This window comes from Prunus avium, chromosome 1 (assembly GCF_965620075.1).
Source record: "Prunus avium chromosome 1, drPruAviu1.hap1.1, whole genome shotgun sequence".
Classification (NCBI taxonomy): domain Eukaryota; kingdom Viridiplantae; phylum Streptophyta; class Magnoliopsida; order Rosales; family Rosaceae; genus Prunus; species Prunus avium.
This window is the reverse complement of record NC_142284.1, coordinates 10,916,914-10,927,853: the sequence shown is the minus strand read 5'-3', so window position 1 is coordinate 10,927,853 and position 10,940 is coordinate 10,916,914. Positions and strand designations below refer to the sequence as shown.

Sequence of the window (10,940 nt, the reverse complement as noted above, 5' to 3'; positions counted from 1 at the left end):
CATTATCATACAGATCTAGGTCAAATTCTAGATTGATTTCTTCAAGAGTATGGTTTCTTGAAGAAATTGATCATTTCATTTTTTTAATTCAAATTTCTTGTTCTTGTTTGGAGTTGAGCTGTGTGAGCTGGTGCCATGGGATGAACGAGCTGAGAAGGAAGTTGCCATTGTTATGAAGAACTAGCTGCAAGTTTTGCTAAGTTTGGAAAAGAAGATTGCATGGAAGAGGTATAACTCATTTCCTAAATAGATCTAGGTTTCCTTGAGCTTGCTTGTGATTTCTCTGTAAGAATCTTCTTTGCTTAATGGATTGCCTGGTCGGATGATGACTTCCAGTTTTTCCCAATGGTGGATTTTTGGGTGAACAATTTTCTGGGTTTGTTGTTCATGTTTTTCTGGTGTTGTGTTCTTGCTGTTGACTAGTCATCATCTGAATGTTACTATATATTTGATCTTGATGTATTCACACACACTACTCAGCTTAGTTGTTGTTGGCACAGAGGAAGCCTAGATTGACGGGTCCTTCTAAATGCCTACCATCTCTGATTTTTATGAGTGAAATGATCATCACAAATGAAACCATGAGTCTTGGCCAAACCATTGAAGAACTCCTTATAGTTTAGAAAATTCTTTGTGTCATTCCTTCTAGGTTTAGACCAAAGAAAACAACAATCATGGAAGTTCAAAATCTAAATCATATAAAACTTGGTAAGCTTGTAGGTAAATTGAAAACCTCTAAGATGGAGTTGAATATAGAGGAAAATGACACCAAAAAATTAAAATGAGTTGCACTTCAAGGAGTGCATGAATCTTCACTGAAAAATGGTGAAAAATCCTCAACTTTTGAGGATGAGATGACCTTGTTTGTCAAGAATTTTAGAAGAATTCTTAAGGACAAAGGGAAGTTTGCTAGAGAGGACAGTTCATCAAGTGAGAGAAAATTTGGACCATCAATTGATCGGTCTAATGAGCGAAACAAGTTTGACAAGTTTGTCAAGAATGTCACTACAGACCCTAAAAAATAGTCAAATGCTTCACATGTGGAGGCATTGGGCATTATATGTTGCCGATTGTGCAAATAATCAAAAAAGATACTCTAAAGGAAAGGACAAAGCTATGAAAGTAAGCTGGAGCGAGAGTGAGAGTGGTGTGTCACAAGAGAACATATCCTCATCTGAACATAATGACCAACAGATTGCAATTGTAGCATCTTTGCATGTGCATTCTGATGAATCTGGCTCTGATCCAGATGACTAGTCATATGATTCCCTAATAAGAAAATACAATTATTTGTTCAAAGAGACCTTCTCTTTGAAAGAGGAAAATCTCAAACTTGAAGTCAATTACAATGAACTTCACATTGCAGTTCTCACTCTCAAAAAGACCAAGAAAGAGTTGAGTGATAAAGTTAAGTCTCTAGAAAATGAATGTGATGAGCTTGTGTAAATTAGGAGAAATCTTGAAAATCAAGTTAATGTGCTCAAGGAGAGTAATATTTGCTTCCAAAACTCAAACAAACATCTCTTGGGTGAGTTTGATGAGGCAAAAATTAAGATTATCTCCTTGACCATTGGTGCTTCAAAAATTGATAAAATGTTGAATATGGGAAAACTTCATGATGATAAAGAGGCTCTTGGATATAATCTAATTGGATCTAGTGTGTCTAGCTCAACTACCAAGTTTGTCAAGTCTACTTTTCTAGTCATATCCCCTGATACACAGTATGTAGTCAAGAAGCCGAAGTTTGTTCCAATATGTCACAAGTGTGGGTTGACTAGTCATATGTACAAAAGGGATCAAAACAAGATGTCGTCTTCCAAGTCTAAACGAAATCCCAGATCACTGCTAGTTTAGGTTGATCATTTACTTAAGGAAGTAATTAAAATTGCCAAAACTTGTTTCTTCTTCTATGAAGTCATCACACGGTTTGTCACTTCTTATCTTACTCTTCAAAGCATCTACAAGCAAAAGAAACCTATTCAGGAGATGTTGTGTTCTAGAGAATTGCACAATGGACCATTTGTTCAACATAATGAAGGTATTAAGGATCAATTAACTACACTTTATGATGTTAATTTTTGGTCCTATGTTACTTTTTGCATTAAAAGTGTTATTCCATTACTATATGTTTTGAGAAAAGTTGATTCAGAGGAAAGACCTGCCATGAGATTTATTTATGAGTTAATGGATGTTGCAAAAGAGAAGATTGATTTTAATTATGGAAAAGTTGAAAGAAAGTATAAACCAATTTGGAGAAGAATAGACGAAAGATGGGGCCCACAACTTCACCAACCTTTATATACTGCCGGTTATTATTTGAACCCTCAACTGTGTTATGAAGAAACCTTTTCTAATGTTGATGAAGTCAGTAAGGGATTGGAAGATTGCATGACTAGGATGTTGTATTTTGAGGAACTTATGACTGCTGATATTCAATTGGACTTGAATGATGAGGCAAAAAGAGAGTTTGGAGGTCGGCTTGCTTTGAATTCAAGGAAACTATGAACTCCATGTTATAATCTTTACTCTTTCATTTTAATTTGACTATAATGAACTCTTGAAATAAATGTTAAACTTAATTAGATGGATTTGTTTTGTTTTTTTAGCAAATTGGTGGAAGCATTTTGGAAGGGACACACCTGAGTTGACGAAGTTTGCTATTCGGACCTTTAGCCTTACTTGTAATGCATCTAGGTGTGAGAGGAATTGTAGCACATTTGAGCAGGTAAAGTTCTTCGACTATTTTATTGTTCAACAGTTAATTTGTCAAAACTTTGATGCTTCTAAATCTAATTTTGTATGATTACGTTCATTTTAGATTCATACAAAGAAAATAAAATAGACTTGAACATCAAAAACTCAATGCTCTAGTATATGTGAAGTATAATACGACACTATGAGAGAGAAGTAGAAGGAGGTCAAAGATTGATCCAATATTGGTGAATGAAATTGAGTTTGATGATGAATGGATAACTGAGGTTGAAGAGCCAATTCTACCAATTGATCTTAGTTGGCTTAATTCTTAAGAATTATATGATTGTTTGAGCAAAATTCTCACGCGAGAATATTCACAAGAGATTCTTCCACACTTTGAGCTTCCTTCTCTCTCTTCTTCCTTGGTTATTATAAAACAAATCTAGTTCAACGGACCACACCTGCAGGGTGTTGGCCAAAGGCCCTTCAATGCCTAAGTCAGTTAAATGATCTTGAGAAAGATGCGGAGATAATAGAAAGGTTGGAGTTTTCTCTCATGGGGAGGGCCGGGCCGCCTTAACCATTTGTGGTGGCGGTGGTCATGTGAGAGAGAGAGAGAGAGAGAGAGAGAGAGAGAGAGAGAGAGAGAGAGTGAGTGAGTGAGTGAGTGAGTGAGTGAGTGATTTCGCCAGTGTTTTAGAATTACCTAATGTGTGTTGTGTAGCCATATATTTATAGTATCCTTGCTTGGCTAGGGTTTGAAGAATTAGGGTTATTTAATTAGGATTATTCTTACCTTAAAACATGATAGGAAATAGTCAAATTGCTAGAAATTGGTTCCTTGATTTAAGAAGATATTCCTATCTTAAATCAAAGATAATTCCCTAATTAAATAGAATTTAATTAGGGTAATTAGTTGACATAAGGAATACCCATTTTTCCATGTGTCATCATCTTATTGGCTGTCGAAATATGTGTTCCCACAATGATGTTGATGTCATCAGAAATATGCCCATTGAACCTTATGAAACAAATCTACATACTCAAGTGCCTATTTTTGTGGAGCCTATTGTTGATGCTAGGACTCAAGAGCGTATTACTCATGCTAGGGCTCAATTATGAGGGAATAGTCCTGTTAGGACTCAAGAGTGAGGGAATATTCATGTTAGGACTGAAGAGCCTATTGTCCATTCTAGAACTCAAGATCCTATTATTGATGATGATCTTATTCTTGACGATGATGTTCTTCTTTCCTCATTAGCCTAAAAAAAAAAAAGATGGTGAAAGTTCAAGTAAGTATGGAAAGTAAATCATGGAGTGAAAGTTATAATTAGTGTATAATTCATTACCATTAAATCTCATAATTTTAATTCACTGTTCATATGTACAAGTATGAGGAAAGTCAAAAGCAAATCCATATAAGAATGATGCTTATGGATGAAGATGATGAGATAGATAAAAATCCTTCAACATTTGATAGTGGGAACTATCCTTTTTTTTTTTTTTGATGAGATAGGTGGACAAAACCCCAAAAAGAAACAACAACTAACTATTACAGACCAAACGAGGCCTAACAACACCTAAAAAATCATCCTCCAAGAAGGAGCTAACCCAAGCAGGGGCCTCATCCAAAAAACAAACCCCTTAATCCAAGTTAAAGCTCCAATTAGCCAGACAATCAGCTACAACATTCATTTCTCTATAAACATGAGCAAGGTGACAGTTGCCAATACGCCTCATGAGAGCACAACAGCTCTGAATCAAAGCAGCAAGGGGGTGGCAACTCAAGGTATCAGCTTGCTGAACAAGGGAAACAACAACAGCAGCATCCATTTCTATAAGAAGATTAGTGAGACCTTTATCCCAAGCCAACTGAAGCCCAAAATACAAACCCCAAAGCTCAGCCTCAAGGATCTGCCCCTTGCCTAAATTCACAGCCAAACCACAGATCCAATCACCATCAGCTCCACGGATCACTCCGCCAGCACCAATACAACTTGAGGCTGCTCTCCTAGAACCATCCACATTTAATTTGTACATACCAAGACCAGGAGGCTTCCAACTGAGTAAAATCTGAAATTTAGAACTCACTTTAACACCCACTAGAGAGGCCTTGATCCATTCTCTCACAGCCATAGAAATAGCCTTAACAGGATCCACAGTAAACTCATCACAGGGGAGAAAAATATGATTATTCCTCCATTTCCAAAGGTACCAACAAGTGAAAACAAACACAGCTGACCAAGGCAAATCACCCCCCCATTTAGCTTTAGAAAGCAGATTCACTTTAAGCCAAGGTATGAAATCTTGCTTAAAAAAGGAGTGCGCAAGACCAGAAATAGAAAGAGCATGCCAAACACTACGGGCCCTTTCACAATCACGGAAAATATGTAAAATAGATTCCACCGGCCAATCACAAAACTCACAAGAAGAATCAATAGCCAACTGACGTCTCACTCTATATTCATTAGACAAAATTTTATTATGAGATGCAAGCCAAAAAAAGATTTGCAACTTGGGGGGAACTTTCAGTTTCCAAAGAAAAGCCCAGCTAGACTCAGGCCAAGAAGGACCAGCAAAGAACAAATTATAAGCAGTCGTAACAGAGAAAACACCATTGGAAGAAGCACTCCAAATTTTAGTATCAAATAAAGAACCTTGAAAACCCACAGGAATACTCACAATTTGTTGAACTAAATCCTCTGAAAGAGCTTCTCTTAACTTGGAAATATCCCACCAATTATGAAGAAAAAAGCTAGAGACCACGCAATCAGCATCACAGACTTTCAGCACACCATCCTGATGCAGCAAGGGTATGTCACTACACCAGCTATCCTTCCAGAATTTGGCTTGATCACCCGAACCAATTCTCCACCTCATACCCTTCAAAAGCAGCTCAACACCATGAACAATACCTTTCCAAGTGTGAGAACTAGTCTTCTTAGTCGAGTTAGGAGAGTCCAAAATAGAGGCACCCTTTAGATACTTAGCCTCAAAAATCTTAGCCCATAAACCGTTGTCATTGTTCTGAACCCTCCACCCAATTTTAGATAACAACGCTTGGTTCATTGCTGCAGATTTTTTGAACCCCATTCCCCCTTTACACTTAGGCCTACACACCAAATCCCATTGGCAAAGATGGACTTTATTTTTTTTTTCCCTGCCTCCCCAAACAAAATTACGATTCAAATGATCTAGATGCTCACAGACACTAACAGGAAGTTTAACTGTTTGCATCGCATAGATGGGAATGGAAGAAGTCACCGCATGAACAAGGGTGGCCCTACCAGCAATAGATAACAGCTTGCTTTTCCAAGCAGCCAACCAACTGGTCACTCGATCAACCAAACCATTATAAGTATCAGAAGTTGGACGAGAATGCAACAGAGGCATGCCAAGATACTTCCCAAGATTTGCAACAATAGGAGAGCCACATATAAAACCAATCTCAGTAGCGATCGCCTTAGGGGTATTAGGAGAGCAGAAAATAGCAGACTTATCATAGTTAACAACTTGCCCAGAAGCCTGACAAAACCTCTCTAAACAATTCTTCATAATATGAGCTTGTTTAGAGTTGGCTTCAGTAAAAAGGATAAGATCATCTGCAAAAAACAGATGAGAAACAGCTGGGCCACTCTGAGAGGATTTAACAGGTTTCCAAATCCATTTTTGAACTGAGTCAACAATAAGGTGAGATAATTTTTCCACACACAAAACAAAAAGGTAGGGTGAGAGGGGATCACCTTGTCTAATCCCATTCTTAGGCACAAACGAATCAGTTAGCTCACCATTAACGACGATTTGGTACCTCACAATGGAAACACAATGCATAATCAGATTAATAACAGCTGCAGGAAGTCCCACTTCCAGTAACACACACTCAACAAACTTCCAACTTAGTCTGTCATAGGCTTTGGAGAGATCAATTTTCCAAGCTACAAACCCCTTCCTTCCTTTAGAAAGCTTGAATTTATGCATAAGCTCTTGAGCAATAAGAATATTATCTGTTATATGCCTACCAGGGACAAAACTAACCTGGTTGGGGCTAATGAGGCAAGGCAAGATAGGTCTCAACCTTGCAACAATAATCTTAGAGATGACTTTGTAAAGGGTTGAACAAAGACTAATGGGTCTGAACTGAACCATAGACTAAGGATTAGTAACTTTAGGCACCAAAGTGATAAGGGTGTAATTCAATTGCTCAGGAACCTTGCACTCAGTAAAAGCTTTGACAACCATAGCATAAATGTCAGGAGCACAGTGATCCCACTGACTTTGGTAAAAACAAGCTGGAAAACCATCAACACCTAGAGCTTTAATACCTCCAATATTAAAGAGGCTCTCTTTAACCTCCTCCAACTCAACATTCTTACCCAATAAAGCCAAAACATCATTGCCAATACCCGGAAACAAATTAGGGAGGACCAAATCAGGAACAACCACCTGCACTTGATTGAATTGACCTAAAAAAAAACTCTACAGCAAGAGCCTTGATGCCGGCAGCCTCCTCAACAAGCAAGCCATCATTATTTTTAAGCCGCTCTATTTTATTCCTCCTCCTTCTAATCACAGTAGTGAGACGGAAAAATTTTGTATTTCTGTCACCCCTTTGCAACCAATTAATCCTAGATTTCTGCTTCCAAAACAGAGCTTCATGGTCTAGGACTTCATTAAACTCATCCATAAGAGAAATCTCCAGCTGCTTAAGGAAAGGATTAGGACCCCGACATAAAGCCCTCTGAATCCCATCAAGACGAGCCAACAATCTAGCCTTCTTTTGTCTTAAATGACCAAAGACAGTAGAATTCCAATTTTTTAAAGGTTCAATCAACTGCAGAGTCTTATCAACAGCAGAGCCATAAGAACTCCCCCAAACAGCAGCAATTCAATCATTAAAATGGTCATGCTTCAGCCACATCGCCTCGAATCTAAAAGGCCTAAGAGAGGGAGAAGCACGAAAACTAGAATGCAAAGAAACTTTGATAGGATTGTGATCAGAAGTGGTACGAGGCAAATGCCTAACATGACCTTCAAGAAATAAGTGTCTCCACTTCATGTTACAGATAGCACGATCAAGCCTCTCACACACTTTATTGTTTCTCCAAGTAAACTTAGGCCCAGAAAAACCCAAGTCCACCATGTTATTACCATCAAACCATGTTTTAAACCCTTTCAACTTATTCACAGAAGCACCTCCCAATTTGTCCTCAACTCCTAGCATATCATTAAAATCACCAGCTAGTAACCAAGGCAATTGATGACAGGTAGCAACAAAATCCAAATATTCCCAAAGCTTCTCCCTCTTAAACCCACTAGGATTAGCATAAACCACAGTTAACAACCAGGGAGAGTGGTCCTTCCAAGATACACAAGCTGTAATAGACTGATCAGAAGTCCCAATGATGTCCAGATGCACTCTGCTATCATCCCACATCAACCAAAGACCACCAGAAAACCCAACTGAATCAACAATTTCAACACAAGAAAACCCTAGAGAGGTAGCAATATTCAAAGCCTTCTCACCACTAATTCTAGGGTCACAAACAAACAAAATATCCATATGATGAGAACGGATCAACTCCACCATATTATTTTTGAACTTAGTGCTAGCAGCACCTCTAACATTCCAACAAACCAAATTCATAATGAATGAGTTAACAGCAAAAGGTTAACCTGAGGGCTTTACCCTTTAACAACCAAGAGGCATACCTCCAACATTGTCGAAGGTAACATCTGCCAACTGCTCTTCAGCACCATTTCCTTGCCCCTCAGACAAATCCATCTGATCAACTTGATTTAGGCTTCCCGGAGTCAAAGAGGGAAGTTGCTCATCCTCAACATCAGAATCAGAGCTATCCTCCAAAGACTCCTCCTCTTCCTGTATGTTGGGCGGCTGATGTCCAAAGAAATAAACTCCTTTCTCTTTGGAAATATCATTCTCATTAACCCAACTAGCAATCTGATCATTTACAATGCCCTTGTCATTAACCTTTCCTCCCCTTGTCCCAAAACTCTCTTTTAAAGCTGTACCTCCAATGGGAGTTTTAGTACCACCAAAAATTTTCCCACCATTCACACCACCCTTACGTTGGCTGTGACCAGAATGGTTAGAAATATCATTCAAAACCGGTCTCAAGACACTTTTAGATTTTTGCGATTTAGTCCAAACCTTGGGACTAAAATCAACAACAGGAACAGAAGAACTAGCTGGTTTGGAATAGTTTTGCATTGGCTCCACATCACTACCAGCTTCAGCTCTCCCAAAATCTTCATCCACTTGACGAAGAGCAGCAAACCTAGACCCCTTAGACTGAGCACCATAACCCTTACCATTACCATCTCTAAAAGAAGCCTTGCCATTCCGTCTAGGCTGAACAATCATCCACGGACCTCTTAACCCACTCTCCCCAAGCATATCCTTAACAACCTTTGTGCCAGAGTCAGTGGCCATATGATCCACTCCCCCCTCATTAGAAACCCCTGCACTAGTCTCTACAGAATTCACTACTTTCATATCACAAGCCTCCCTTTTATGCCCATATTTTCCACATAGAAAACAAATCTCAGGCAACCCTTCATATTCAATATTATACCAGTTCTGATTAATTTGGACAAAAGCTTCTAGAGGCTGGGTTAGATCAATTTCCACACAAAGTCTAGCAAACTTACCCCGATTTTGCGATGTGGTTAGAGAGTCAATTTTCAAGAGTTTGCCCACTAGATTGCCAATCCTCTTCAAGGACCACACATCAAAACATTCCAATTGTAGAGCAGACACCCTAATCCAAGCAGCCATCCTAGTAATCTTAGCAGTAGCTGGGCAAAAGCCAGGCCTCCATTTCTGCATCACCAAATATTGCCTTGCAATAATCCAGGGCCCTCCAGTGAGAACAAAATTCAGATCATCTTCTAGCTCAAATTTCACCACAAAATAGTCATTGACTAGATCCACTAGTTTCCATCCCCCTTTAAGACTCCATTTTTGTTGTAGCCTAGCATGAAGATAATTGTAAGTGTGAGATCTTCCCAGCAACTTAATTATCAAAGCGTTCTGCCAAGGTTTACACAATCGCTCCATAGCTCTTTCAGAGAATTGTATGCTTGGACCACGCTCCCCACGAGAAACAACAACATCAGTCTCATCATTGAGATCATCATAATCCGCCTCAAGACAGTTTACATCAATTCCCTTATTGTTGGCTAGCTTGACCGTATCCATCAACTTATCTCTAAAGCTCACAGATCCAAAACCAGATCTGCCTTTCATCACAGGAGCATCAACAAATCCCGAATTCTTGATCGGAGTATGAACGGAATCATCTTCCATACCATACTCAGGCTCACGATCCTCCGACGCACGAACTCGCTTCGTCAATCTGGGGCTCATAAAGGACACACCAGGCGACCCTTCCTCCATGCTCGGAGAAGACTTGGAGAACACAGCCAGCAACTGGCCAAGGCTTAAACCCTAGAAACCGCCGCGTACGGCAGTTCCTAGATGAAGAAGAGCGAACTTTCCTGACTCAGGAAAAAAAGAAATCGCCGCGCGTGAGGCGCGTTCACAAAAGTCAAAGTTTTTTTAAACACGCTTTTAGACCCAAAAAGTGGGAACTATCCTTTTCGTATTGATACAATTGATCAATAGTATACGATAGTGATATGAGAAGAATAAAGCATGTATAGCTTATATACTAACAGACGCGCACTATTAGCTTCATTTATTTTAATCAAAGAATTATAACTAATTAATTAAGCAGAACGTGCATGCAAGTCCTAAGGGTGGAGTATTATTATAAGCTTGTGTGAGTAATGAGGACTACTATATAATGAGGCTTGGCCCCCAAGGAATTCAAATCAAAGCAAAACTTGTAATCAGTTTTAAGTTGTAATTAACATGGGGAATCAAGTTTCCTCTTCTCCTGCTCTGACACCTTCTCATGATTATCAAGAAGGTCGATATGGAGTGGTGGAGGCGGCCAACATGGAGAATCATGGAGCTCCACAGAAGCTGCTAAGGTCTAATTACAATGAGCTTGTCATCAGCTCTGACGCGGCAGTGCGAATCTATGGTGGAATATGTGTCACATAAATATATGGTATCATCAATCGTAATAGGCATTATTATTAGTTAATTATGTAAAAAAAGAGTTTTTCTATTTAAACTCCTCACTTCTCTTTGTTCACTACAATACTTAAATCATTAAGCTGTTAAGTTTTATTATTGTGTAAAAAGACAAAAAAGGTCA

The 10,940-nt window shown here is 38.9% G+C and overlaps 1 protein-coding gene and 1 pseudogene across 1 annotated transcript; one reads left to right on the top strand and one right to left on the bottom strand.

Moving 5' to 3' along the window:
* Window positions 1-854: 854 nt before the first annotated feature.
* Window positions 855-3,816, top strand: LOC148297287 (uncharacterized; annotated as a pseudogene).
* A 3,027-nt stretch (window positions 3,817-6,843) lies between these two features.
* On the bottom strand, window positions 6,844-10,111 carry LOC148297286 (uncharacterized). The gene is made up of 4 exons (XM_088245314.1): window positions 8,404-10,111; window positions 7,673-8,310; window positions 7,265-7,525; window positions 6,844-7,137 (listed from the first exon to the last, which is right to left on the bottom strand). The coding sequence occupies exons 1-4, from the start codon at window positions 10,109-10,111 to the stop codon at window positions 6,844-6,846; spliced, it is 2,901 nt and encodes a 966-aa protein (XP_088101440.1).
* Between the last annotated feature and the right edge of the window lie 829 nt (window positions 10,112-10,940).

Excerpts from the sequence above, each read along its gene's own strand:
- LOC148297286 (XM_088245314.1), bottom strand. The coding sequence starts at position 10,111 with ATGGAGGAAGGGTCGCCTGGTGTGTCCTTTATGAGCCCCAGATTGACG. Across the intron at positions 8,311-8,403 it reads TACCTTCGACAATGTTGGAG|GTGCTGCTAGCACTAAGTTC; the intron begins GTATGCCTCTTG and ends GGAATGTTAGAG. Across the intron at positions 7,138-7,264 it reads AATTTTTCCGTCTCACTACT|GTGGTTGTTCCTGATTTGGT; the intron begins GTGATTAGAAGG and ends AATCAAGTGCAG.